This window comes from Acartia tonsa, chromosome 10, assembly GCF_053477335.1.
Source record: "Acartia tonsa isolate MP-2025a chromosome 10, ASM5347733v1, whole genome shotgun sequence".
NCBI lineage: Eukaryota > Metazoa > Arthropoda > Copepoda > Calanoida > Acartiidae > Acartia > Acartia tonsa.
The window spans coordinates 7164949-7188172 of record NC_137269.1 but is presented as its reverse complement, the minus strand read 5'-3'; the positions used below and the strand labels follow the sequence as shown (position 1 = coordinate 7188172).

The window sequence follows — 23224 nt, the reverse complement described above, 5'->3', positions numbered from 1 at the left end:
TGGGTTTCATTTTTTGGGGGGTTGGGGGTGTCCCACCCCCCAAGAAAATAGCTTAAAACCATCACAGGACCAGTAGGTATATTCCCTGAAGAGTAGAGCCCAATCAGTTTAGTGGTTACTGAGATCTTAAGCTTCAGACGGACAGACAGACGGACAGACGGACAGACAGACAGACAGACATCATTCTACTTTGTATTATAGATAGGAAAAAGGTAGCATAAAAATATAAGAATTCACGCTCATAAATAGACAAATTTAATCAAAAATTTCTTTGTTGTCATGTTTCTGTAAACTCAACCAATAAGAGAATATTTTACTCAAAATCTTTATTTTTTTCTTGTTTGTTTGCGTGAAAAAGTACACTATGAATGTATGCAGGGAGGAAGGGGACATTGGGTTCTTTATTACACTAGTCCCCAAAGTTTAATAATAACGTTTTCTTATTAATTGGCTTAACTGCTTTGGGGACTTTTAATGAATTTTTTTTTTTTTGGTCGGATTGTAATCTACAGAGGGGGTAATTTCGTGCATTATCATTGGGAATATGTATCAATTACATCGGCAATAGTCTTATCCCCATAGATCCCTGAATACCTGAAACTTTTAGCTGCAGTGAAATAGTTTGTCTTGTCTCCCACGTGATTAGCCTCGGTCAAGCAGGAGCCATGTGCAAACGTGATCATGATTTCCTTCAATTTGAATTTCAATCCCATTCTCCCCCCCCCCCCCCACTGACAGTTTTACATTTGCCTTCTAGTATACTGCTTAAAATTAGATTTAAAGCTATCCGTTATGCTCTATAAGAGCACTCACATACATTCTGAAAATAACAGATCTATAGTAAAGATGTATATACAGACAACTGCCTCCCTTCATTTTTCAAAGACCTCTTTCGTCTACTTCTAAATTTTTTTTCTGCTATTTGCAAGTGATAATATAAGCGACACCATTGATTGATTTTCAATGACCCAATAGAAAGGTTGCACAAGGTGGTTGTGATGGGGAGATACAGTTATCTAACCCTTTTTCCCTCTAGTGTTTTACCCTAATCTGAAAATACACAAGCTAGCTACGCATTAAAAAGGGGGGTTATTTTAAAGGGACAGTGCAGCAATTTTTGACAAAATGTCAACGTGATTAGCAGACCTATTGCAACGTGACTAAGTTAGTATTGATGCAGTTCAAGCTGTAATAAAACTTAAGAGTGTTTCTTCTTTTCCTTTAAAGACAATAGTAGCAGGAAAAAATGCACTTAATTTTTTTGAGGTATCAATTTAAAGCTCTCCCACTCAACCCCTGAAAAACCTTAACAGTTACCTATTTAGACATACTCCTTTCATAGAATATTAATTAATGCGCACATTAGTTGTGGGAGTGTATAGGCAGCATTTATCTATATTTTTAATTGTAATTTTTTTTTTCATACTTTCTTCAATCCCAACTTTATATTTTTTTGTACTATTGAAATATTTTACACTAGTGGCTACGCCCCTAGAGGCCTCTAGTGGCATTTAAATGTTGTTTTTTTTTATTTTAAATATCTAATTTGAGAATACTTTGTTATGTTAAATTCATGCATCTACTCAGCGCGAATACGCTAGCGACACTACGCTAGCGACACTATGCAGCGAAAATATTTAATTCTTTTTTATTTTATTGTGATTTCTCTTGGGAGGGTGGTGGTACCCTCCCCCAAAATAGTTAAAAACCTTCCTGGGACATATGAAAATCTACCCTGTTAAGGAGAACCCAATCGGTTCAGCAGATAGCGAGATCCTTTGGTACAGACACACAGACACACAGATACACAGACACACATACAAACATCCTGTTACTTTATTATAAGGATAGAAAGCCTCAAATTTAACCCTTGTTTGCAGATATCTGTACTTTACATGCCCTTGTTTGTATGCAACTTTCTAAATATTTTCCTGTAAACATGCAGAAAGACTGCATAATTTGTGCTCGAACATGGAGGGATATTCAACCCCTAAAATCATGTTATGTTACTAAAATTGTGCTGAGGATTACTTTTTTATTAAAATTAAAGAAAGGAAAAAAATTACCAATGAGAGAGAAACAGATGGATTATAAAAAAATATCACTGTCTAAAAATTAAGAAGAAACAGTGTAAAGTACCTCCAAAAAAATTACATTATACAATAAAATGACAAATGATAGGCCAGTATACATTGTAGTTGACTAATGGTAAAATTTATTCTGGCCTCTGATTGGTCATATTATTGTATGGAGTCATTTTTGGGTAGCACTTTATGATGTCTCAATTTAAGATAATATTTCTATAGTTCTGAATGTAGGAATGTTTAATTACGTAAACAGTTTTTGTCTCATACATGCATCTGAATGTACACTTAACATAGTACATGAAGTTAACAAGTATGATTGCCTTAAATGGTTGTTAACACAATGCACACATCGTATAGAGTATCTATGCTTAAATATTAAATTTGTACTTTAACTTTATATTATAAAACATATTTTTCAATCAATTATAAATTATGACAATTAGAAAGTACACATACTTCTAATAATTTTCTTTCTTTGTCTAAACAAGAATCAATTTTTAAAGCACAAAGGAATGATAGAATATCTATAACTTCCCCATTGTAACATATTCAGGTAAAAATAGTTTAGCGCACTTTTTTATTATGATAAGAAGGCAATTATTTACTCATTAATCAAACAGACAATTCAAAAAGAAATAGAGCCTACAGACACAAGTACTATTTACACTATTTCCAAATGTATTTCAAAAGTACAAATGCTATGCCATTAAAATAACCCTGCCACTAAAATAAATAGTTCTATAATTATTAATGGGTTGTAATTTGTTGCTTAGTTTCTTTCATAATTTTTCCAATACAATTATTCCATGACTCGTGGCACCATTTTATTATTCTTGTAGAAAAAAGGGTCAGTCAATATTTTTAATTTTGATTAAACAAAATAAATAAATCTTTAAATGAAAATGATAAATATTATTTTCATTTCTTTTTCCAAAGCTTTGGTTGATTTTTTGCTGTTATTTTAAGAATGGGTAAATCCCTTAAAATTAATAAATTATTTTCCCCCAAAAAATCTTTCGCTTCGAAGCTCCAAACTATAAAATTTTCCTTTCTTTTATTAAGCTCCAAAATGATAATAAATAAAAGTGTTTTTTACATAATGGTCTTTTTTATTAGATAATTCTTTATTATTTAATTCATGAATAAAATTACTTTAAAATTGCACTAATCTCTATTCCCCCCACCACCTGCAAACATTAATTACAAATAAATATTTTAATAATATTCTAAATAAAAATGTATACAGTCCCTTTTTGTTCCCCGATATATTATAGACAATTAATCATGAAAAGAAGAAAAAAATACCATGAAGTCAATTACAAATATTTATAACGAACATTCTGTATATTTTTGTACTTTAAAAAAACTTTCTTATTATTTCTAAACCTGACTTTTTTCTCTTATCCAAGGTTTTTTTTAGTCTTAGTTTATCCAACGTTTTATTTAAGTCAAAATGCTTGTCATTTTTAAAACTTCATTATAAACTTAATTGAGGCTCCCATTTGTTATTGGTATAAAGGCCTCGCTTCTAGCGGACGTAAAAAGTATGTTTAATCAAGTATTTTTAGCAGCAAAGCTACTCACTGATTCAATGTCTGTCCGTTTATCCATTACTCTATAAGAGAAGTGCAAATTTCTCGGTTGCTATTTAATATAGAAAGCTAAAATTTTAATTGAGATTCCCTGTAACAATGAGACTCAAGTACTGAATTTACTTAGTCCGTCGGTCTATATTTATTTACTAGCGGCTACGCCCCTAGAGGCCTCTAGTGGTCTTTAAATGTAATTTTTGTCTATGTTGCTTTCAAGTCTATACGATACCTTGCAAAGTTGAGTTCAACTTACTTTAGGTATAAAAAAAAATTCAGCGGTTAGCGAGATCCTTCGGTACAAACATACAAACACACAGACAGACAGACATCCTGTTACTTTATTATAAAGATTGAAAAGAACTGACCTTCTTCTATAAATTGTTTGTGTTTCGTTTCATCCTTGTTGGATATAGGCCTAATAAAATGAATGTATATTTGTAATGGGTCTATTTGTTCAATGACTATCTTTTTATTTAAACACCGCCAATATCAAACATTAAAATTAATCGTGGTTTTTAAAAGCGATGCTTTTCTGTAATTAGTTTCGGTCTAAGCGTCCGTTCGTCTGGAACGGATAGCTTTTTCGTTAATTTGGGCATGTTAGAATTGTTCTATCTTTTTCAAACTTTACATGGTGATTCCTGTAGTAGTTAGGTACGATTTAAAAGTGTAGGAACTCTATAATCGTTACCAGAATGTCCGTACGTCCATTTTAAAAATGCTGTTGATTTTAAACTTTTTTAACAAAAATTTTGCATGTGATATAATAATCCGATTGATCTGATTTATTATATACTGATTCATAATACTACTACAATGAAATACAATTTTTTAAGCAAAGCATCTCTATAATCAAGTACTAAACATGTAAGTTTGTCCTTAAACATTATCCTGTATTTAAGCAGTTTCTCAACATATTTACTTACAATTTTGTTTCGACTGTTTTACATTTATATTCTGATTATTAAGTTCTAAACACTCTACAAGTGTTAATGTTCGTTTGTCCTACCGTTTGAGAGCTTTGCTTTAATGGATGTTATCATCCTTGTTAAAAATACAAAACCATTTAAACTTTTATAAACGTAACAGAATGTGTGTCTGTCTGTGTGTGTGTATAGCGAAGGATCCTGGTAACCACTGAACCAATATGGTTCTCCTTTACATTCTTCTTATAGGGATGGTATGTAAATAATTTTGGGACGGGGGATCCAACACCCTCCCATGAGAAATCGCACTGAAAAAAGTCTTTCACCCCCCACCCTTCTTTCCAAAAAAGAACATTATTATATACTCTTTTTAAAACTAAAATTGAAACTAGAAGGTTGACTTTCCTTTTACCTTAAGTGCCCCTAGAGGCCTCAACTCGGTTGTTATTAAAGATAGATAACCAGATTTTGCTTAAAAGATTCTTCTGACTCATAACTCACTTTCTCATATTCATTCCTATTAAACCTATTAATATCCGGCGGATTAGAACCGGTTACCATTCATACGAAAAAATGTTGTCCAGCATCGTATTACATCCAGTTTTCTACGAATATAAAGATATATAATCATTAGATAAAAACCATTTTTTTAGAACACAGTAATAGTGTCTGACTGATTATGACGTAACAAAAAAAAATTAGCCAATGAGAGGCCGTTATTGACCAATGGTAAAATTTATAGTGGCCTCTCATTGACTAATTTTTTTTGTTACGTCATAATCAGTCAGACACTATTACTGTGTTCATTTTTTTAGCCCGTGCCTTCAGCATCTCGGACTAAAAAAACATTTTTTAATTCTTATAATAGTACATTTTATATCCTCGGAAATCTGTTTATAATATGATGCTAGAAATAACTATTATCCGTTGATTGCACTGTTTTATTATCAAATTGATGAGCTATGCTGCTTATGGAATATTTCACCCTTGTTGATAATCATGGCTATTTTATAGTGGGACAAAGTGACGTCATAAAAATTAAAGGAGATGAGAGGAGAAGTGGGAAAGAAACCCCCCAAAAAAAGAGATTGATAATCCCTCATTTATATGACGTCACATGGCTGATTTTTTAGTAACTTTGTGCCACTACCCTATTTGTTTAGATTAGCAGTTATCTCCATGAGAAGTGAATACCTGACTTGTATCAATAAAACTTTCTATCAGAATCAGAATTTGTCAACTAACCATTCTTTAAATAGTAAGTTTAATTTTTAGTAGCGAAGCTACTCTTTATTTCACTATGTCTGTCCTTATGCCAGCCTGTACTGGCTGCGAATCAAGATAGATGATTAAACGTCCATGACAATATTGGTTAAAATAGATGGACTAAGTGTCTAAAAAATCAGCTATTTTTATGACGTCACAAGGCTGACTTTTTGAGACACTTTACCCAGCTACTTTGTTAAGTTGTAATGTTTTGAATATTGTTATTTTGAGACATCCTGTTACTTTTGAATAATGATTACTTATTAAGATTGTGGAAGCATAGAATGGTCAGAATCTGATGTTGCAAATACTTTAAGGTGAGCATAGACGTCCCTGGATGGGGGGGTGGTGAGTAACACCCATCCAAATTTTTGAAAATACAATAGGTTATCCTACTCAACAGGTCAGATTAGGTTATATTGGGTTAGGTCATTGCCCCGCATTGTTAGGCAATTGGCCCCTCAGTGTTAGAGCCCCCCGCAGGGGCTATAAATAGGAGAAAAGCTACTGTTAAAATACGATGAAATGCTCCTTAAGGGACGTTGCCTCGTAAGGGACTATACCCAAAAGATGAACTCAAACAGTTCAGAAGTTATTATAAAAACAAAATAATATAATTTTGTTTTTAAGTGTGCTATTCTAAAATTTTAAGCTACCAAAGACTTAAAATAGTTTAAATTTAAGGCGGAGGATTCATTGAAGACCATCCAATTATATAAAGTAGTAAGCTTTTTTTTGTCTGTAGCGAAGGATATCGCTAACCGCTGAATCAATATTGTTGTCCTTTACAGTAAAGCTTCTTATAGGTTTAGGGAAGGTTTTTAACTATTTTGGGAGTGAGTATCTCCATTCTCCGAATATAAAAATACCCCCCCAAAATATTATTTTACTTTTCAAAACTTAAATTGAAAATCTGCGGGTGGGGAGTGACTTTTCCCCCGCCTTAAGTTACCCTAGAGGCTTTTAGGAGCGTATGCGCTAGTTATTTTATATAGATATTATTTTTAGTGGTTACAGCATTGGTTTAATGTTGACCGGGGCAATCAGCGGTCTTGTTGCAGACTCATTCAGGTGCAACATTTTTACAGTTTTTAAAAGCGAAGCTTTTCTATAATAAGGGTTGGTCCGTCCATCACTTCGTAACGGTTAGCTATTTTCATTAATTTAGGTACGTTAGAATTGTTCTATCGATTTCAAACTTTGTATGATGATTCCTATCACAGTTAAAATCGTTACCAGAATGTCCGTACGTCTAATTTAAACATGTTGATTTTTATGTAGAGGTTTAAAGTGACTCAAAAAATCATCCATTTGACGTCATAAAAATGAGGGAGATGAGAGGAGAAGTGGGAAAGAAAACCCCTAAAAAACAAATCAATAATCCCTTCTTTGTATGACGTCACATGGCTGATTTTTTAGTCACTTTGTCCTACTACCATTTATATTTGTTTTCAGTTGTAAGAATATAATGTTGATAACAAGTTTTATTGGAAGCCTGTGCACATTCTTTCTACCATTCACTTCACATAACTTGTACCTGCTTGTGGGCGGACAGGTAGTCTTTTTATTTACAACTAGCGACTGCGTGCCTTAGAGGCCTCTAGGGGCACTTGTGGAGGGAGGAAATTGAATTCGATAACCCAATTTTTTTTATTTTAAAAAATTATTTTCTTTTTTTTGAGGGGGGGGGGGATCGACAACCCTCCTTTAACTTTTTAAAATTTAATTTTGAAAAGAAATATAACATATTTTTTATTTGGGGGGGGGCTTGTGATTTTTTTCTTTGGGTGATTTCTTTAGGGAGGGTGTCTGTACTTTACCTCCAAAAAAGATATAAACCTTCCCTGGACCTTTAAGAAGCTTCATTGTAAAGGAGAACCATATCGGTTCAGTGGTTAGTGAGATCGTTCGCTACAGACAGATATGCATAGAGACAAAGATCCTTACTGCTTTATGAAATAGGATTGTAGAGTATCTGCGCTAATATTGAAATTTGTTACTAACAAGGATGACAACATCCATAAAAGCGAAGCTCTAAAATCAGACGGTATGATAAACGAACATCAACTCTTGTAGAATGTCAAAAATTTAAAAGTAGAATCTAAATGTACAAGTCTTAACAAAGTTGTAACTAAGTACTTACATTTTTAGGACTTGATGAAAATGATACTGCAATCAAAATATTGTGCATTGTTCTTAAAAATCAGATGAAAAGAACATTTATATCATAACGAAATTATTATCAAAAAAGTAAAAAAATCTGCATGTTTTAAATGGAGCTTCAAATTTTCTGGTAACAATTGCTATACTTTCAAATCATACCTAACTCATCATGCAAAAGTTTTGCTTTTATTTGAATTTTAAAAAGAATTTATAGTAATGTAAAATTTTATGGCCTATATTGATAGATTTACTATTTTGTAAACCTATTTAAAACTATAGAATTAACAAGGATGACAACATCCATAAATGCGAAGTTTTGAAACAGTAGGACAAACGAGTACTAACACTTGTAGAGTGTCAGAATTGAATAATCAGAATATAAATGTATAAAAGTTGAAACAAAATTAAAAGTAAATTTGTTGAAAAACTGCTTAAATACAGGATATTGTTTAAGGACATACTTACATTTTTAGGTCTTGATTATAGAGATGCTTTGCTTAAAACATTGTACTTTATTGTTTTAAGGATCAGTATTCTTAAAATCAGAGCAATCGGTTAAAAGTATCACATAAAAATTTGTTGTCAAATTAAGTTAAAAATCAACATGTTTAAAATGGACGTACGGACATTCTGGTAACGCTTAAAGAGTTGCTACGATTTCCAAAATTGTACCTAACTACTACAGGAATCATCATTCAAAGTTTGGAATCGATAGGACAATTCTTACCTGTTTAAATTAACGAAAAGAGCTAAGTGTCCGTAACGTCCGGACGGACAGACCGGCCCTAATCATAGAAAAGCCTCGCTTTTAAAATGTGTTTTTATTGGCAGGATACTCAATAATTATATTCTCCATGTCAGTACTTTAACATTTTAGATCATATGCGTCCGGATAGGGGGTGTATGCCGGGGGTGTCAACACCCTCCTAAAATATGAATTTGGTTAGGACTGCCTTCTCCTTTTTCCACCCCCTCCCCCATTAAATCTCTATATATGCCTGTCTGTTTCATTTCAATAAGATTGTAATCAAAGTCAGTGCTTTACCCTTAAGTAGCCGGTTCAGCACTGAACCCCCCCCCCTTATTTTAGGAGAAGTTTTTATCCTTTGCCTATACCCCCTGCGGAGGCCCTAGCTCTGCAGGGCTACCCAATATAAACTAACCTAACCTGACATAAAGTAATAAACAAACAAATAAAAAACTAAAACCCCCTAATTTTGATTTATTTCAAACTAAGAGTGGGGGTAGGGGGTTAAATCAGTGCTCCAGAGGGTACTTTGAATGATAGCACCCTTATAATGTTAATATTTTAGATCTTAAGTGGTATGGCAGGAGGGTTTGTGTGTCCAGTATTAGCTTCTCTGCTTACTAGATGGGAGCCTGTGTAAGTATGGCAGGAGGGTTTGTGTGTCCAGTATTAGCCTCTCTGCTTACTAGATTGGAGCCTGTGTAAGTATGGCAGGAGGGTTTGTGTGTCCAGTATTAGCATCTCTGCTTACTAGATGGGAGCCTGTGTAAGTATGGCAGGAGGGTTTGTGTGTCCAGTATTAGCATCTCTGCTTACTAGATGGGAGCCTGTGTAAGTATGGCAGGAGGGTTTGTGTGTCCAGTATTAGCCTCTCTGCTTACTAGATTGGAGCCTGTGTAAGTATGGCAGGAGGGTTTGTGTGTCCAGTATTAGCCTCTCTGCTTACTAGATGGGAGCCTGTGTAAGTATGGCAGAAGGGTTTGTGTGTCCTGTATTAGCCTCTCTGCTTACTAGATGGGAGCCTGTGTAAGTATGGCAGGAGGGTTTGTGTGTCCAGTATTAGCTTCTCTGCTTACTAGATTGGAGCCTGTGTAAGTATGGCAGGAGGGTTTGTGTGTCCAGTATTAGCCTCTCTGCTTACTAGATGGGAGCCTGTGTAAGTATGGCAGGAGGGTTTGTGTGTCCAGTATTAGCCTCTCTGCTTACTAGATGGGAGCCTGTGTAAGTATGGCAGGAGGGTTTGTGTGTCCAGTATTAGCCTCTCTGCTTACTAGATGGGAGCCTGTGTAAGTATGGCAGGAGGGTTTGTGTGTCCAGTATTAGCCTCTCTGCTTACTAGATGGGAGCCTGTGTAAGTATGGCAGGAGGGTTTGTGTGTCCAGTATTAGCCTCTCTGCTTACTAGATGGGAGCCTGTGTAAGTATGGCAGGAGGGATTGTGTGTCCAGTATTAGCCTCTCTGCTTACTAGATGGGAGCCTGTGTAAGTATGGCAGGAGGGTTTGTGTGTCCAGTATTAGCCTCTCTGCTTACTAGATGGGAGCCTGTGTAAGTATGGCAGGAGGGTTTGTGTGTCCAGTATTAGCCTCTCTACTTACTAGATGGGAGCCTGTGTAAGTATGACAGGAGGGTTTGTGTGTCCAGTATTAGCCTCTCTGCTTACTAGATGGGAGCCTGTGTAAGTATGGCAGGAGGGTTTGTGTGTCCAGTATTAGCCTCTCTACTTACTAGATGGGAGCCTGTGTAAGTATGGCAGGAGGGTTTGTGTGTCCAGTATTAGCCTCTCTGCTTACTAGATGGGAGCCTGTGTAAGTATGGCAGGAGGGTTTGTGTGTCCAGTATTAGCCTCTCTGCTTACTAGATGGTAGCCTGTGTAAGTAAAACAACTTCTTTTCTCGTTATCATTTGAAACCATAAATATCCGGTGGATTAGAACCGGCTCTCATCCATACAAAAAAACTATGTCTAGCATCTTATTATTTCCAGTTTTCTACGAATATTAGATGTACATATTGCCGATGCCGAAGACACGGGCTAAAAAACTGGTTTTAATCTTATAATTGTACATTATACAGGGTGTTTTTTTTTATTGAGTTAAAAGTATTGCTTAATTTAACCCACTTGCCATTGACAGAAATTAATAATCTATATCTTAATTTCTTCATTGATGTGGGACATTTTGTATGAGAAAAAAATATTTGGCGATTTTCAACAAATTCTGCCTTAAAAACCGATTTTTCCAAAGTACCTATTTTTGGAAGATTTTTGGATCATGACTAATTTAAAGAGTGTGCAAAAATTGGTACATTTTTAAAAATCAAATTGCGCGGCTTGTGTTAATAGTGGAAAAATGTTATGCATATCGTTAGAACCGTCATAAACTCTAGTTTTTAGGTTTTTAAGAACTATTCCTGTGCTACGTATAGTTTAGGATCGCTACGTGGTAAAATGTTCCAACTTACTTCAAATTTTTAACATTTCTCACATTTTCCAATGTAGCTTCTATACTACAAATAGCATGAATATGATACATATATTTCCAAAAACTAGAGTTTATGACAATTCTAACGGTATGCATAACATTTTTCTACTATTAACACAAGCCGCGCAATTTGATTTTTAAAAATGTACCCATTTTTGCACACTCTTTAAATTAGTCATGATCCAAAAATAGGTACTTTGGAAAAACCGGTTTTTAAGGCAGAATTTGTTGAAAATCGCCAAATATTTTTTTCTCATACAAAATGTCCCACATCAATGAAGAAATTAAGATATAGATTATTAATTTCTGTCAATGGCAAGTGGGTTAAATTAAGCAATACTTTTAACTCAATAAAAAGAAACACCCTGTATATCCTCTGAAAGCTGTTCATAATACGATGCGGGAAATAACAATTGAGGATATACTAGTTGCTTCGCCCCTATCCTTCAAGGGAGAGGCCAATATAATAGCTTAAAACCGATTCAATACATCGATAAATCATTTTCTGAAATACTTATTACTTATAAATATAAATATACCAATTAATTACTTTTAGGAAAATAGTTATGTAATAGAAATTTCCATAAGCTATTAAATCTTAATTTATTCTTTTTTTATTACATGTGCACTTTAGAGTGGGAGGGGCACTTACAAATTTAGATTATAGTTTTAAAAATATGATTTTTTAGGTTAGGAGGGGGGGGGGAGGGTATTTTTTGTAGTGGCATTTGCTTTTGGGGGGTGTAGTTTCCCTCAATCCCCCCTAAAAGTTGATTAGCTGGATTTATAGGATTCTTTACTGTAAAGGAAAACGATGCCAGTTCAGCGGTTACCGAGATCCTGAGCTACACAAACATGCATAGACATCCTGTTACTTTTATATAAGGATTGCTTACTCCACATATTTTAGCGTACTTAAAAAATTCTGTGTAAAAAAAATTTATCATTTTATCTATTTAGGAGTGAAAGAGGCAAACTGTCTACAATTGTTTACTCTGGTAAGTTTTAAACTTTTTTTTTAAAGTTAAGTTTCATGGAAAAATAAGTAAAATTTTTAAAAAATGTAATTTACAGTATGGCTTTAAAACCGCTTAATATCCATTGGATAAGAACCGGTTTTATGCCTATATTCAAAAATCATGTATGACATGTATTGCAGAAAATTTTCTATGAATAAGAAAATAAAAATGACCATATTAAAAACTGGAATTAATCTTATAACGATTAATCTGCGGAAACCTGTCTATATTACGTTGAGATGAATTGCTATCCTTATAATAAAGAAAAAGGATGTTTGTTTGTTTGTTTGTCTGTCTGTAATAAAGGATCTTGCTAACCGCTGTACCGGGTTATCCTTAAGAGGGTAGCTTCTCATAGGTCCCGGGAAGGTTTATAACTATTTTGTGGGAGGGTACCACCACCCTCCCAAGAGAAATCGCACCTACAAAAAATTACTATCCCACCCTAAAAAAAAAATTATTTTTTAAAAACTAAAATAACAAATTATGTTGTGGGAGGGGTCAACCCCCCAAATTTTTTTTTACTTTTTTTAAATCTAAATTTTAAAAATTAGTTTTTGGGATTCAACTCCCCTCTCAAGTGCCAATAGGGGCATCTAGAGGCGTAGCCGCAAGTTCTAACATAATACATTAAAAACTTGTAAGCATTTTGTGTTAAAAATATGTAGGTTCTTCGGCGAGTGCAATATTGACATCACTTTTGAATGGTTTCATCAATAGATACGACTGGAGGTAAATCTCAATTTTAGTCCTTTAATAGTTTATCATAAACAGTTTTCCGCGGAAATAAAATGTACAATTATAAGATTAACACCAGTTTTTTTAGTCCTGAGATGCTGAAGGCACAGGCTAAAAAACTAGTTTTGATCTTATGATTGTACATTTTCATATTCGTAGAAAACTGGATATAATACGATGCTATACATGCTAGTTCTTGCGTATTGATGAGAACCGGTTCTAATCCACCAGATATTAATCGGTTTTGAATGAATACGAGAATAGATTTATTATTACTTGAATCTTAGGCCAGATTATAATGTACTCTAATGAAGTGAAACTTGTAGTGGGCTAAAATAACGATCTTGTATTGACTCGCCTTTGTCCGACGCTATTCAAGGACTCAATACAAAATGGGGACATTATCCCTGTCCTGTGAGCTAGCTCATGCTTCCCAGGGAGTAAGGGAGGGGACAATGGATCGAATATTCAATTTTTAAGAGTCTCAGACTTTGGGTACTGGCTTAAAGGGAATGTGCAAGAATTCAGAAGTTTCTGACTGACTTTGGGTACTAGCGCATCAATGCCCCGTTAACTAGCTGAGTTAGTTTTGAATATAACAGACAGAAAAATTTGTCCTTAGATGACTGGTTTTAACAAATATTTTTCCCAAGAAAATGTCATTAAACCATCTAAGAACCCCTTGTATTTAAGTGGCAGTTTAAAATATATGAGAACGGGTTGACGAAGTCCTAAACAAGATTTTTCTAGTGATTAATTACATAATGTTTACTACATTGTGATGTATTGGTAATTTAATTTTCAAGTAAATGATTTTTTTCTTAGAACTAATTTTGTTCTAAATTATATTACCATGATCCCTTAACAATTTTGGTCAAATTTTCTTGATAAATCTGGTTTTCATTGCTTTTCAGCGAAAACTCTTAAATTGAATTAATTGCCCATTGTCCTCTCCCTTACTCCCTACATGCTTCATCTATTCTTTTACTTAAAGTTAGAAATAATGTAACTTTAATTATGTGATTGTTATAGAAATATGAATTTTAGGTTCAGTTTCTATGGATTTGGATTGTTACAGCTGTTCTGGTTGGTTCTCTGGTACTTTCTTGTCCATGATTTTCCTTACAAAAATCCGAGGTAATAAATCATTGAACAGAATCAAACTTTAAAAATGAGGGGAAAGTTTAAAAAGGAGATTTTGAGAAGCTAGTAAAAGTAGCTGACTCAGATTATGACGTCAAAAAATTAACCAATGAGAGGCCAGTGTACACTGTAATTAAACAATGGTAAAATTTATAGTGGCCTCGCATTGGTTAATATTTTTTGACGTCATAATCTGAGTCAGCCACTTTTACTACCTTCAGATTTTGATTTTGATTTTATGGTTTCCTTACATATAACAAGGATGACAACATCCATAAGTAGCGAAGCTCAAAAATTATGAATGTATATCGGAAAAAATTTACTATAGACTCATAGAGCAGTGTCATACAATACTCGGAAATCACGAACCCCTAGAGGTCTCTAGTTTTTTTTGTATATTGGTTTTTATTTGTAGCTGGACAAAGTGTCTAAAGAATTAGCCATGTGACGTAATAAAAACGAGGGATTATTCAATATTTATCTCTTTTTTAGGGCTTTTTTCTTTTCCATTTCTCCTCTCATCTCCCTCATTTTTATGACATAATTTGAGTCAGTAAATAACCGAAAGGTCTTAATTTGGGTATGCTAGAATTGTCCTATCGATTACAAACTTTGCCAACTGTAACAAGTTAAGGAAGCTTAGCAACTACGTACGTCAAATTGAAACCTTTTTAACAACAAAGGGAGAGGTAGGTTGTGCTAAAATTCCGTAAAGGTGTGAGTTTTAAGGCTTAAAAACAGTAGTAAATCGATAATATTTACTAAATATGTAAATTGTAAATACCTCATTAAAAAGAACTAAAAACAAAAATATTAGTGAAAAATATTTAGTGAATATTATCGTTCTATTACTGTTTTTAAGCCTTAAAACTCATACTTTTACGGAATTTTAGCACAACCTACCTCCCCCTTTATATAGTTATCCTATTCATCTGATTTTTGGAATAATAATTCCTAGGATTATAATCTTTATCATTATAGGCGATAAAATTAACATAGTATTAAAAATGTCCTTTAAATTTAACAGTATCTTGTATTTCAGCAATTTACAGTGCTATGATACAAATTTATTTACAATTTTGTTTAGACTTATAAATTAATATTCTGGTTCTGACACTCAACAAGTGACTAATGTTCGTTTGTTCTACCGTCAGATTTAGAGCCTCGTTTTTCATGGATGTTGTCAACCTTGTTTTTGTTGTATTTATCCTTAACAGGGTAGCTTCTCATAGGTCACGGGAAGGTTCATAACTATTTTGGGAAAGGGTACCACCACCCTACAAAGAGAAATCACTCCTTGAAAAAATTACCCTCTAAATTTATAAAAATGGATTTTAGGATTTAACTCCCCTCCCAGGCGACCCTAGAGGCCTCTAGGAGCGTAGCCGCTAGTATCAAAATATGTTAATTTATATTTAGAATAAGTGATGCTGAAAAGATGATGTTATTTGAAGAAACACATGTACCTGACAGACAAGTTAAACTTAAAGACATTCCATTTTTCAAGTAAGCTTTCATATAGTTGTTAATAAATATTATTTGACGGTTTCCCCCAAAGTGTCTAGTCGAGCATAATAAATAATATAAATAAGGAGAGGGGTTAGTTTTTCCTATCTTTTACAATAGTCAGGTTAGGTTGGACACAGAGTAGCCCCGCGGGGTTAGAGCCACCTTGTAGGGGGGGGGGGGGAATACTAATTCCCCTAATTCTCAATTCAATTTAACAGTAAGGGGAGGTAGGTAACTGGACAACGTGTCTCTAAAATCAGCCATGTGACGTCATTAAAATGAGGGAGATGAGAGGAGAAGTGCTCAATTGGCACTTGAGGTAAATCACCAAGATTTGTTAAAGCTTGTCCTTCTGTAAGTTACTTCATTAAACATTTCTATTTGACAAACTAAAGTAGGCAAACACAAAAAATCACTGCATGAAAACGGTCAAAGTTTGATAGCAGATGTTCTATTGTCATAACAAAGAAAAGAGAATACGCAAATATGCAAAAAAAAATCACAAAACCTTTAAAGAATAAGGTTTATGTCCTTTGAAGTATAGCCGAAAGACGGACGAACAAAACAATGTATGGACTAGATGCGCAAATTTCTGCTGTCTTTCTTCAACAACAACCGAGAAAATTGCCCAAAGCGTTACAGACTGACAAAATGAATTATAGAATATCTTCGGTATTAAAATAGTTATTTCTCACATCGTATTATAAACAGCTATCCGCGGATATAGAATGTACAAATATAAGATTAAAACCAGTTTTTTTAGCCCCGAGTTGCCGAAGGCACAGGCTAAAAACTGGTTTTAATCTTATGATTGTACAGTTTTATATTCGTAGAAAGCTGGATATAATACGATGCTAGGCATAGTTTTTTCGCATGGATGAGAACCGGTTCCTACCCACCGGATTCGAATGAATACGAGAAATAATAATTTATGATATTTGAGGTTGTTATCAAATAAGGGAATCTGGGCAGTGTTGGTTGCCAATATGGGCTACCAGTGGGGCAAAACTCATATCTCATATCTACTACCCCAATATGTGGATCACATTGGGGTCAGGTGGGCATTTATATTGTTAAAAGAGAAGCTTTTCTACCATTAGGGTTGATCCGTCAGTCCATCCGTCTGTAACGGATAGCTCCTATCGTAAGGATAGGCATGTTTTAACTGTCCTATCGATATCAAACATGCTGGATCTTGTAGTAGTTAGGTACTAATTAGAAAGCGTAGCAATTCTATAAATGTTATAAGAATATTCGGACTGTTATTCTTTTTTTTTGGAGGTGTGGGGGGGGGGGGAATCCCACCTCCCACAAGAAATTAGCTTAAAGTTGCTGCAAGACTAGAAGCTACATTCTTTTTTTTAGGAAAAAGGTAACTTTCGAGAAATTACAAGATCGAAAAATTTCGTCGCTCGTATTATTGAAATAAATCGTGTTTAACTATTTATAAACATGATTCGTCTGAAAGGAATAGCTTTTAACGGGTTACGGTGCTAGATTAAGCAAGCATCTAGATCTTTTATATGTATTGTAAATTTTTTTCTCGTATTCATTGGAAACCGATTAAAAACCATTTTTTAGCCCATGCTTTCGGCATCTCGGGGCTAAAAAAACTGGTTTTAATCTTATAATTGTACATTTTATATCCGCAGAAAGCTGTTTATAATACGATGCGAGAAATAACTATTATTTATTTTAGTATTGAAAAGAATGGATTAATGAATGCTTTACCCCATGCAGGTATACTCAATATTTAGCAGGGAAGCTTCTTTGTAAACTACAATGTCTGTCTGTCTGTCTGTCAGTAGTTTTTCAGTTATTTCTATTGACAAATTTTTTCAAGTTTTGTAACAGTTTAATTTTGTTACAAGCAGTGGCGTGCATAGCAGATTACCAGTGGGGGGGAAAGGTAGGATTTTAAAATCTAAATTTTAAGGGGGGTGTTGACACCTCCACAGGGGCGTCCAAGCTTTTTTATTTGGGGGCGGGGGGGTAAAATTTTAAAAATAAAAATTTTGGGGGTGGGGGGTAATTACATTTTACCCCCCCCCCCCCCCCTTGGACGTCTATGCACCTCCATACACCCATCTATCGCACGCCACTGGTTAAAAGGTATTTTTCTATAATATATAATTGTACATTGATGTTAAAGGCTCAAAAATTAGCATTTTTTCTAATTTTAAATTAAAAATGTTTTTATTTTTAGTATCAGAACATCAGTTGATATTTTTTGATTTTTAGGAATGTTATTGACAGGCATTATGGCTTCAAGATTATTCAATTTTATCAATAGAAATTTTCTCAGTTTAACATCTTCAAGGTATACATAGTTATGTAATAGTTATTTCTCGCATCGTATTATAAACGGCTTTCCGTGGATATAGAATGTACAATTATAAGATTAAAACTAGTTTTTTTAGCTCCGAGGTGCCGAAGGCACGGGCTAAAAAAATGGTTTTAATCTTATGATTGTACATTTTTATATTCGTAGAAAGCTGTAGTATTTTTTCGTATGGATGAGAGCCGGTTCCTATCCACCTGATTCGAATGAATACGAGAAATAATTTTTAAAAGGTTCACAAAACAAATGTAAGAATTGTTTGATCAGTTTTAAACTCATCCATTAAAGTGCGAAAGTGGGTGCCTTCCCTTTTAAAATAAAAATTGAATAAGCCCCCCCTCCCCTATGGTTCAAACCCTTCTGACAGAATCATGTCTACGCCACTGAAGCCATCTTACATTCTAACATCATTCTCCCTTCTATATAACTAGCGGCTACGCCCCTAGAGGCCTCTTTAAGTGTTTTAGTGGCACTTTAAGTGTTTTTATTGTTCATGTCTCTACTATACCTATCTATGTTGCGTTAAAGTTTACGAATATTTAAATTTTTTTCGATTTTTTTGTGATTTCTATTGAGAGGGTAGTGGTATCCTCCCCCAAAATAGTTATAAACCTTCCTAGGACCTCTGAGAAGCTACCCGATCGGTTTGGCGGTTAGCGAGATCCTTCGGTACAGACAGACACAAATCCTGTTAATTTGTTTTAAAGATTGGGTATTGGTAATCTATCTTAGCATATATGATTTTATGGGATTCCACTTATCATATAAACAAGGATGACAACATCCATAAGTAACGAAACTTAAAAATTATGAATGGATATCGGGAAAAAACTACTATAGAGCAGTGTCATACAATAAACATCAAACATGATAAAATAGGTAAAACAGTAAACCTTTAAAATCTTGGAATCGATCTAGCACCCCAATTAATAGACAAATCTTAATGAAACTTGATGGAAATGTGTAGAATATGAGCATATTCAATCCCTGATAATTTCAGTCGTCAATTCTGAAAAGGAATTGAGAAAATCATAAAAACTTGAATATCTAGGAATCGATCTAGCACCCCCAAATAAAAGACAGATGGACAAAACAATGTATAGATTAGATGGGCATATGTCATAGAAATCTTCATTAAAAATTTCAGCTGTCTATCTTGTATGGGAGCCAAAAAAATCACGTTTCTCCCATAGCGTTATGGACTGACGGACAAAGTGAATTATAGAGTAGCCTCGCTACTAGAAAGTTATATATTAAATTAGGTAACCAATTATAAAAGACAGAAATTCCTAACTTTTCCATAGTTCAACATATAATTATATTATCCTTACATGTACGTCTGTACCGAAGGATCTTGCTAATGGCTGAACCAAAATGGTTCTCCTTTACAGTGTAGCTTCTCATAGGTCCTGGGAAGGTCTCACATCCCTTTCAAGAAAAATCGCCTCTAAAAGTGACCTCACTATTTAGTTCTTACTTTTTTTAATTAAAATTAGGAGAGAATGTGACTTTGCCCCCCCCCCACGACAATGCCTCTAGAGACCTTACTTTATTTTTCAGGAAGCTTGTAACCTCCATCAGCTTTATCGGGTTCGGGTCGCTGAATATGTTGTTGCCCCTGGTTGGACAGCTTCACCTGGAGGATACTGATCACCACTCAATTCTGGTCACCACACTCTCAACTCTTGGGTACTCGCTGTTAGGTAGGGATCTGCATTCTTTACTAGGGAGGGAGAGGAAATTGGACTGTAAATTACACTGGTTCCCAAAGTTTTTAAACTACATTATGCTGCTGGACTATTAGAGAAAAACACTAGAGGGAGAAAGGGTTAAATGGCTGTACCTCCCCATCGCAACCACCTTGTGCAAGGTTTCTATTGGGTCATTGAAAATCCACCAATGGTGTCGCTTATATTTTCACAGGCAAGTAGCAGAAAAAAATTTAGAAGCAGACGAAAGAGGTCTTTGAAAAATGAAGGAATGTAGTTGTCTGTATATATACATCTATACTATAGATCTGTTGCTGAACTCAAAGTGTCACAAAAAAATCAGCCTTGTGACGTCATCATAAAAATGAGGGATAATTCATCCATTTTTTTAGCGGTTTTCTTTCCCACTTCTCTCTCATTTTATGACGTCACATGGCTGGTTTTTGAGACCCTTTGTCCAGCTAGCACATTATCTTATTCGTTAGCCTAACAACTTTGGGTAATTTCATAAGATTTTGATTGGTTGGTTCCAAAATTTTCAACCAATAATTTAGAAACTGGTATTTTAATTATCCATGATTTTTTAAAAGCGAAGCTTTACTATAATCAGGGTTGGTCCGTCAGTTTGGGACGAATATCTTTTTAGGTTAATTTAGGCATGTTAAAATTGTTCTATCGACTTTGTATGGTGATTCCTGTAGTATTTTGGTACGATTTAGAAAGCGTTACCAGAATGTCGTTACAGCCATTTTAAATTATATATAATAATTTAATTTACCTGATTTTTGGAATACTAATTCCTAGAACAACAAAGTACAACATTATAAGCGAAGCATTTCCATAATCAATTCCACAAATGTAAGTATGTCCTTATTTATAATCCTGTATTTAATCAGTTTTGCAACAAATTTAATTTTAATTTTGTTTCAACTTTTATACGTTTACATTTTGATTATTAAGTTCAGTTAATGTTCGTTTGTCCTACCGTTTCAGAGTTTGTCATCCTTGTTTTTTTTTTAGGATTTTACATAGTCGGTGGTTGGACCTGCGCCATGGATGTTGCTCCAGACTTTGCTGGAACTATTATGGGAATATCCAGCTGTCTCAATTTTCTTGTCAGGTATAATTATGGCATCAAAGTTACAGGAGGGAGGGGGCAATATGCTGTAAATTACTGCTAGGGTTTTTCCGGATACCGTATATTCGATATCCGGTATTCAGCCGGATATTGACAATTGCTCGATATCCGGCATATTACCGGATATCTGGCATTAGAAATCAGCTGGTTATCCGGTATCCGGCCGGATATAGAAAGAGTCCGGATATCCGGCTAAATCTAATTTCCGGCCCATCCCTAATTACTGCACTAGTTTAATTCACTCATCCTTTCATTTATTTGTTTAAGAACACAGTAATAGTGTCTGACTGATTATGACGTAACAAAAAAAAACAATGCGAGGCCGTTATTGTTCAGTGGTAAAATTTATAGTGGCCTTTCATTGGCTATTTTTTTTGTTACGTCATAATCAGTCAGACACTATTACTGTGTTCTTTGTTTAAGAACTCTATAAAATGGGCTGTGCTGCATACTTGAAGTGCACAAACTTTTTCCACCAGCAGGGGTATTTTGTTTATCATAATTAGAGATTTGCTTCAATTTATATCCTTGGTAGTCATAGACAAAACGCTTAAGACTGACTGCAATTATGATTATTTTTTTTATAATTTTGTTTAGTGCCCTCGTACCGTACACAGTATCAGCATTTTCAAGTATACTATCACCTAATCAGGTAAGAAAATAAAGGGGGGGGGGGGAGTTTTGATACATTTGCGTAAACAGTGTGCATATAGCTTTATCTTTGGACTGAGAGGATAGGTTATTAAAGATAAAATCAGTCTAAAGATAAAGCAGATGCACTTGCACACTGTTTACGCCAATGTGTCAAAACTCCCCCCCCCCTCTATTTTGAAAATTCATACTTAGAGTACTAGTTGCATCGGCCCTAGTCTCTAGGGGTGGGTGGGGGATGACAGGAAAAACTCAACTTAAGACATTAATTAAGACAAATAACATGAAATATATGAAATTGCCCTAATATGGAGAACTCAATTTTTTAAAAGCAAAGCTTTTCTATAATTAATGTCGGTCCGTCCGTCTGTAACGAAAAGTTTTTTCGTTAATTTAGGCATGTTAGAATTGTCCTATCGATTTCAAATTTTGCATGGTGATTCCTTTAGTAGTTAGGTACGATTTAGAAAGCGTAGCAACTCTAAAATCATTACCAAAATTTTCGTACGTCCATTTTAAACATGTTGATTTTTTTTACTTTTTTAACAACAAATTTTTATGTGATCTAATCATCCGATTGATCTGATTTTTGGTATATTGATTCCTGAGACAACAAAGTATAATGTTATACACGAAGCAACTCTATAATCAAGTCCTAAATATGTAACTATGTCCATAAACATTATCCTGTATAAAGCATTTTTTTTAACAAATTTACTTACAATTTTGCTTCGACTCTTATACATTTAATTTCTGATTATTCAGTTCTGACACTATATAAGCGTTTATGTCCGTTTGTCCTACTGTTTCAGTGCTTCGCTTTTATGGATGTTGTCATCCTTATTAAATAAAAATCTTAAGCTAAGACAAAAAAAACTTACTACTTTACACTATGGGATTATTATCTATTAACTTTACTAATTCATTACATCTTAAAGAAACGCCTGTTATACATTACGTTGTGTGTATCAACCCCTCAATCTTCTAGCCGTTTTAGAGAGCTTAAGTAACAAAACAACTGTTTTCAGGTGTGGCCGTCAGTATTTATGTTAACAAGCACAATCTGTGTTATTTGTACAATGGTTTTCATCATATTTGGAACAGCTGATCTTCAGGTGAGCTTTGGACGTTTTATCAATGGATGCACGTACATACGTGGTGTTTCAAGATAAACGTTATTTTTAAAAACTTAATTATGTACACAAAAAAAACAATTACATAAAATGCTTTATATATTTAGAAAACCTGTTCTGGTACATTTTATAAATCATGATTATTTCAACAAATTATGCCTTAAAAACCGGTTTTTCCAAAGGCTTTATTTTTGAAGATTTATGGATTTAAAGTTCGAGCAAAAAATGCGCACATTTTTAAATTTAAAATTGCGCGGCTTTTGTTAATAGTAGAAAAATTTAATGCATTCCGTTAGAATCGTAATAAGCCCATTGAAAAAGCCGGTTTTTAGGGCATAATTTGTTGAAATGTGAAATAAAAAACAAAATGTTTAAAATGGACGTATAGACATTCTGGTAACGATTATAGAGCTGCTACACTTTCTAAATCGCACCTAACTACTACAGGAATCACCAAGTTTGAAATCGATAGGACAATTCTAACATGCCCAAATTAACAAAAAACTATCCGTTCTGGACTAACGTACGGACCGTCCCTAACAATAGAAAAGCTTCGCTTTTAAAATTTTTATTTTAACAAG

At 34.2% G+C, this 23224-nt stretch overlaps 1 protein-coding gene across 1 annotated transcript in view; it reads left to right on the top strand.

Moving 5' to 3' along the window:
- LOC145330289 (sodium-dependent phosphate transport protein 1-like) overlaps positions 1-23224 on the top strand; it is a 48698-nt gene that overhangs the window by 24658 nt on the left and 816 nt on the right. Inside the window, exons 3-18 of the mRNA XM_080174929.1 lie at positions 5769-5863; positions 6140-6188; positions 6880-6942; positions 7327-7426; positions 9348-9418; positions 12223-12260; positions 12950-13013; positions 14067-14156; positions 15582-15668; positions 16615-16728; positions 17371-17411; positions 17913-17991; positions 19573-19715; positions 20742-20841; positions 21457-21511; positions 22539-22625. Of these exons, the coding sequence (XP_080031055.1) occupies positions 5769-5863; positions 6140-6188; positions 6880-6942; positions 7327-7426; positions 9348-9418; positions 12223-12260; positions 12950-13013; positions 14067-14156; positions 15582-15668; positions 16615-16728; positions 17371-17411; positions 17913-17991; positions 19573-19715; positions 20742-20841; positions 21457-21511; positions 22539-22625 (1276 nt within the window). The remainder of the gene's footprint in view (positions 1-5768; positions 5864-6139; positions 6189-6879; positions 6943-7326; positions 7427-9347; positions 9419-12222; positions 12261-12949; positions 13014-14066; positions 14157-15581; positions 15669-16614; positions 16729-17370; positions 17412-17912; positions 17992-19572; positions 19716-20741; positions 20842-21456; positions 21512-22538; positions 22626-23224) is intronic.